At 46.7% G+C, this 6,775-nt stretch overlaps 1 protein-coding gene across 1 annotated transcript; it reads left to right on the top strand.

Moving 5' to 3' along the window:
* The first annotated feature begins 442 nt into the window (after positions 1–442).
* Positions 443–800, top strand: LOC147447355 (large ribosomal subunit protein eL34-like). Its single transcript, XM_086524304.1, has 2 exons — positions 443–558; positions 638–800. The coding sequence occupies exons 1-2, from the start codon at positions 443–445 to the stop codon at positions 798–800; spliced, it is 279 nt and encodes a 92-aa protein (XP_086380430.1).
* The last annotated feature ends 5,975 nt before the right edge of the window (positions 801–6,775 follow it).

Below are 6,775 nucleotides of genomic sequence, written 5' to 3'. Positions count from 1 at the left end.
AGAGAGAGAGAGAGAGAGAGAGAGAGAAGATCTTGCAACTTTTTCGTGGCCTTGGAACCTCCCTATTGAGCAGAGTATCACATTTCGTGGCCGCCTATCAGATCTCATTCATTCTAAGTCCATAGGTGCATTAGCTGGGTTTGTCATTGCCCTTGTTTGCACATGGAATTACAAGAAAGCTGTTGTTGGCACAAGAGGTTGGAGAAGTGCGAGGAAGCCCTAGAGCTTAGCACAGGAGGGTGCAACCACTAGGCCTAGCTCATCAAGCGGTACATCGACATCCATTGCTAAGAATGAGATTCCCGCAGAGCTTAGCTTTCTATAAATAAATAAAAATCCTCTCTGAAAGAGCGCACACCGGCACGCACTCTTTCTGAGACTTTTATAGAGAGAGAGAGAGAGAGAGAGAGGGAGAGAGTGATTTGCAGTGGCAGAGGCAGCCATGGTGCAGCGCCTGATCACGTACCGCGGCCGTCCCAGCTATGCGACCAAGTCCAACCAGACCACCGTCACAACTTGTGTTTCAATATGCAAAGAAGAATGCACAGGGGCTGAAATGTGCAATCAATGGAAAGCGTATTCAAGGGATTCCACTTCTATGACCTGCCGAATATCAAAACACTCGTTTGAGTAAAAGGAAGAAGACGGTCAATCGTGCATTCGGTGGTGCTTTGTCAGGAAGTGCCGTCCGTGAAAGAATTATCCGGGCTTTTCTGGTCGAAGAGCAGAAGATTGTGAAGAAGGTTCTGAAGATCCAGAAGTCAAGGGAGATGCAATCTGCGAAGGCCCATGAAGCATAGATTGTTACATTTTGTGCCTAGTGTTGGTGCAGCTAAGGGTGCTGAAACTAGATTTTGGGAAATTTTTGTAATTTTTGCTCTCTCCTTTTCCAAAGGAAGTGTTTACAGCTGAGGTAATTTTAAAAGTGTGAAAGAGGTCCCATGATCCATACCTGTGCAATAGAGAAGGGGTATTTTAATGAATGAATGAGAGAGAGAGAGAGAGAGAGAGAGAGAGAGAGAGAGAGAGAGAGAGAGAGAGAGAGAGAGAGAGAGAGAGAGAGAGAGAGAGAGAGAGAGAGAGAGAGAGAGAGAGAGACTTCATCTCAGCTTGGCACCATCTTTACCTTTTAGTGCGCGTCCGCGTGGGATAGAGGAGGAGGGGGGGGTGAAGATGGCATGAGACCAATCCTAACCAGGTGAAGATAGGGATTTTCGTGGCCATGTCAAATAAGCTTTAGTAGCAATGGTGATGGGTAGAAGGCAACAATAGCACTAATCAAGGTGCATGTACAGAGAGAGCGGTACCTTAGAGATCCTTCACATTGTTTTTTGCCGCGCCACCCAGCTACCTCCATATTCCAACATGTAGCCTCTTGCCACCTCTACAAAGCTGACTCCTTACAGGCCTTCAGGTCCCACACCATTGCTCGCGACCATGCAAGCTACCCAGCTGCAATTTACCGAGGATGAAAGTACGACACGGTGCCAACTTGGCAATAGCCATAGTGTTCCAAAGTCTATGCTCTCTCCTTCCTTCCTAATTATGCCCGGGGCATTGCACGAAATTATGCCGCGTCAGAGTATAAGTCTGTTGCTTGTGTGATTGAGATGGACAGCCCTAAGGGAGGCATGTAGAGACGGTGTTAGGGAAGGGAAAAGAAACAATACGCTGGTAGAGAAGCATATACTAATACACCTCCTCCTCCCTCGACTTCAACACTCATATACTACATCTCTAGTTTATTCATCTTTGTGAATATCTTCTCCAGTTTAAATGTCGCACCCCTGCTCTGATCTGCGGCGGCTACCTCCATTACCCATCCTCTTTTGGCCCTTGTAAGTTGCCTGTGCACGGAGTGCATACTAAATGCATTAGTAGTGTGCCAAAATTTGCATTAATTTGTTGCAATGGCATGCCTCTTTTATTGATGCCCTAGCTTGGCCTTTACAGGTAACGTAAGTAAAGCAAGCGGAGCATGTGTTCACCAACCTGGCCTCATCATTTGAGAGAAAGAAGCTAGCTAGTGTACACAAATTGGGTTGGGGGTGGGGGGGGGGGGGGGTGTGGGTGGGTGGACGACGAGAGAGAGAGAGAGAGAGAGAGAGAGAGAGAGAGAGAGAGAGAGAGAGAGAGAGAGAGAGAGAGGAGAGAGAGAGAGAGAGAGAGAGAGAGAGAGAGAGAGAGAGAGAGAGAGAGAGAGAGAGAGAGAGAGGTCTAGTGGCTCTCATGATGATGATGATGATGATAATGACACTTGTCTTCTCCACCTTGCTAGTCAACATGTGTGTAGCCCACTGCAAAAGCTCACTATCGGCCAACCCTAAGTGTGATGAGAAACCTAATAATGGCGGCTACATCAAAATCTGATTGTGCTACCAATGTGCCTTTACGTACGTCGCATCGGTGCGATAAGGTTTCAAGCACCATCATGATTAAGCATGCAAATTTTTCATGGTGCTAGCTTTCGATGTCTAATTGTGTCAACCAAAGTGCCTTTATGCATCCTGCATTGGCGAGATACAGTAAATCGAGTGCCAAATGAGAGGGCTTCATTCCGCACCTCCTCTCATCATGCGTTCTTTGCTCATACAATGTTCAAAAGCATGCCACATTAGGATAGTAAGGTTTTGGGCACCAAATGAGGAGAATGCTCCTCCTATCTTGATCCTCAGTATGAATCCTTTGCACTCTCATACTGTACGCTACTAGAATGCATACCGCGTAAGCGTGGTGTGTGCTTTTGCGGTGTGTTTCAAGCGTAAAACAAGATAGCATCTAGAGATCATATTTACAATGTCTTTTGTGTAACTGCATCATTACAATCACTCAATTGATAACATTGACGTGTGTCTATCTCATGCAAAATAATTGCATAACTTAATTATATTACATTTTATGTACCAATCTATATTTATCTAAACATTGTTCAAGAAGATGTGGTGGGAATTCATCAAAATTCTTTGCCTATGTAGAGTGACCATGTTAGTTTGACATACTGGGTTGACTTGGTCATAGAGATAGAGCTTCAAGATGACAATGATAGTCAAGATATCGGTTTAGGGTCTCTACATGAGTTAAAACAGGAGGAAACACCAATTAAAGTCCCATTGCAGATAGCTCCCTTTCAAACAAGACTAGAAATGTGACCAAGTATTGTTGATGGGGATGATAGTGTATTACATATGGAGAAATGGGAGGATATATTGTCCAAAACTGGAGTTTTTAGTTGCCTTGAGTGTCATCATGTGCCACTATAAAGGTTCACTCCACATGCAAGAGTTTGAGGCTTGAGATATGATGCATTTGGTGCTTTAAAGTCTACATTTTCTAGTGAAGGATATATCAAAGGGTAGGGAGCATTCATTGTTTCTTTGGACACGTGTCAAAAGGAGAAAGCACAAGTGATAGGTACCCTAAATAGTCTTTCAATATCACTGCTCTCTTTGCTCAATACAATAGTAGCTTATTTTGTTTTTTTATTAAAAAGCCATTATGGAGGAGTGGGATTTGATATGGAGACAAATCACAACCATGAGTATGAAGAAGAGCCTGCTTCAAACCCTTTGGTTGGAGTCCCTTTCTCAAAAGATTTTGTTTTGGGAGGGGAATCGTAGAACTATCAAGTAGCCATCAAAGAAAAGTACACCACTAACAAAGATTGATGCTACAAAGGTGTCAGAGATTTCTCTATTGACAAGTTTGCATAAATAAACATGCGCATGCACACACACATAGTCTCGCTCGGTTTTTCTTTTTGCTCGATAAAGTTCGCTCTATGTATGGTAAGACTCCCACATTATGCCCCCATGTCCCTTCGTCCACACCCCCTTCGGCCTTATACCCCCCCCCCCATCTCCACCTAGCTCTCTCTCTCTCTTCTCTCCTCTCTCTCTCTCTCTCTCTCTCTCTCTCTCTCTATAATATTCTGCCCCTCTTTTGTTGACTAATATTCTGCCCCTCTTTTGTTGACTAAGTACCCCCCCCCCCCCCATCTACCACCTAGCTCTCTCTCTCTCTCCTCTCTCTCTCTCTCTCTCCTCTCTCTCTCTCTACTATAATATTTTGCCCCTCTTTTGTTGACTAAGTACCCCCCCCCCCCCCCCCCGTTTTCGGTCGCCCGCGGCTGTCGAGCCACCTGCGCCCACACACTCGCCCTCGCACCCCCGGACCCAGCCCTTGGGGCGCCTTGAAGCAACACCACACCCTATCCCATCCCATTCCCCTCACCACCTTACCCACCCCTCTCTCACTCGTGCTCATGCACCGTGCAACCCGCCATCTCCGCGCTCACAGCCCGCAGGCGGCAATGCTCCCTCTCTCGCACTCATGCCTGTAGGCGCCGCGCTATGCGCAACACACACACACACACTGCGCACACACTCTCTCTCACTCCATCTCTTCCTCTCTCACCTCTGCGTCGCCAGTAGCAATTCCAAAAAAACCAAAAAATAAATAAATAAATAAATATATATACATAATATACTCCCCCCCGTTCCCACGCACATACACACATCCATACATATACACACTCACGCTCACGCACTCACAGATATACATATTACCCACACTCACCCGTACATGCACATGCACGCATATACGCATGCACCAAAGAAAAGTAAAAAAATCGAAGGCAATCTACGTCATCAACGAAAAGGAAGGAAAACGGCCAAATTACGTGACACCGACAACAAAAAGAACAAAGGCGCTGAAGGCATGCCCCGACCGACGCACCGACAAAGCTGCCATTCACCGGCATCACGCGACCACGGCGCCCTCTTCAGTAAATCGTAGGTTATTATCATCATTTTTTAGTTTTCACCCAAGCCTTGTAAAAAGATCCCAACTTGTAAATTTTCATCTCTCTAGGTGATGGTCACAAAGGCCCACCTAGAGGTTTTCATTTTAATAACTCCCAAGACAAAGTAAGGGTCAACCACCCCGGGCCCACCGCCTTGCTTTGTCTCCTCGATTAGCTTACCCTAATCAAGCCAGATTACCCTAATCTAAAGCAGCCAGCACCTATAAAAGGGAAATGAGAGGTCACTATCGGGGGGGGGGGCAGTTCATGAGAGGCCAGCACTTGGTAGAGGTTTAGTGGGAGGAATTGAAACCATTGGCATCACAAGAGCGGGGATCTAGTGTAATGGTTTGTTTTGGGAATTGCATCATGTGAGGGGAGCTACGTCCACCTCTCGACTCCAATGGTCGATGCGCACACACACACATTCTTGGTAGCAAGTTTCACATCACCGAGTCGTCTCTAGAGAACGGACCAAGAAGGTTCACTATCTTCCCATCTATCTCTCTATCACCACGGTGTGCCACCTCGTCGAAAAGAAGATCATTTGTAAATACGGCAAGAAGTAATTCTCCTTCACACCTCCGAGGGCTTTCATCATTTGTTCATTCTCTGTGTGTGTGTGTGTGTGTGTGTGTGTGTGTGTGTGTGTGTGTGTGTGTGTGTGTGTAAGTTCGTGATATCTCATCACATCACCGTTGTCTGCGTCCTAGCCGCTCAAAGTTAGGTGGTGCCCCGTGTTCGCTTTACCATGACCGGCTCGAGGCGTGCATTGGCTCCCGGCGTTTTAGAGGCCATCGGGGTCCGTGTCTTGCTTTGCTCCCGTCATTTGGTGCCCCCACAAGGGGGGTTTCTAAGAAACCTTCAGTTTACAATGCTAAAAGCAACACACCTCATCAATCATGGACGAATGGCTGAAGGAATTCTCTAACTCTAGGAAGGAAGAGGAGGAGACTAAGGAGGCACTAGCCGCCTTCATTGAAGTACTACTGCCAGGCTGTAGTGTAGTCAGTATTCAAGAGGTAAGCTCCCCATCTCGTGTTGCTTGTTCTAACCACAAATTGAGAGCATCACGTGGGAGGTCTATGAAGTGCTATCATTGTTGTCAACCAAAACACACTCAATGAGTGCCAGCAACAAAGGCAGCGAAGGGGCTGAAATCGTCTACATCAACATTCACCGCGAAGAAGTCATCCACATCAAAGGAGGAAAGAAAACGGTAAGGCCTCTCTTTTCTAAGGAAACTACAATCAAAGTTATAACCTCTACTCCAAAATGGCCTAAAGGGGCTGCTCGAGCCAAAGGTAAGGAAAGGCTAAGCTAGTCTGGAAACACATGACCCCGCTCTCTTGAAGCACTCGCTTGGCCAGAGGAAGTCATCCAAAGCTAAGCGGCGGAAGCTCGCCTACCGATTCGCAGGACGCATGGGAGTGCTGCCAGTCCACTTCGACAATCCTGAAGCAAAAGTGGTAATAAGAAGGTTACCATGCCCTAAGGAAGAGTGGTTCGGCTACTGCTCTCACTATTTTGGAAGACGGGTAGAGGGTCTTCCTCCTCTCCCTATACAACTTATCCTGAAGAAGCTCTCCACCACAAGTGAGACCCAGTGGGCTGGAGACAAATTACAGCTGAATGGAGTGGAATTCATGCAACACGCCGACTACGGTAATTATCTGGAGTTGTTGCTAGCCAAAAGGCTGGGAGTGGTCAGACGCATCGCCATCACCCTGTGCGTACTGAGTGGCGAAGGAAAGGTAGAGCCCATGAAAGGCGACGACCTCCTGTGGATGTGCCGACTCATCAACACTGGCACGGTAAGAGTATAAGTAAGTACTCCACCCTCTCTGCATGATGGAAAATAGCCCGACAGCATTCCTGTTTAGATTCCTGCAGCATATGCATGTGAATATCTATATAGATAGGAAAATCTTCTACCAACAGAAGATCGTGTATCTATTCGGTGCGGCGGTGCTA

The sequence above is a fragment of the Adiantum capillus-veneris genome, chromosome 11 (assembly GCF_014529385.1).
Source record: "Adiantum capillus-veneris isolate H3 chromosome 11, ASM1452938v2, whole genome shotgun sequence".
Lineage (NCBI taxonomy): Eukaryota > Viridiplantae > Streptophyta > Polypodiopsida > Polypodiales > Pteridaceae > Adiantum > Adiantum capillus-veneris.
This window is presented reverse-complemented; position numbering and strand designations above follow the sequence as displayed.

Bases quoted from the DNA above. Each gene is read 5' to 3' on its own strand.
- LOC147447355 (XM_086524304.1), top strand. From the start codon at position 443: ATGGTGCAGCGCCTGATCACGTACCGCGGCCGTCCCAGCTATGCGACC. The intron at 559-637 runs GTGCAATCAATG...TTTGAGTAAAAG, and splicing joins GAATGCACAGGGGCTGAAAT to GAAGAAGACGGTCAATCGTG.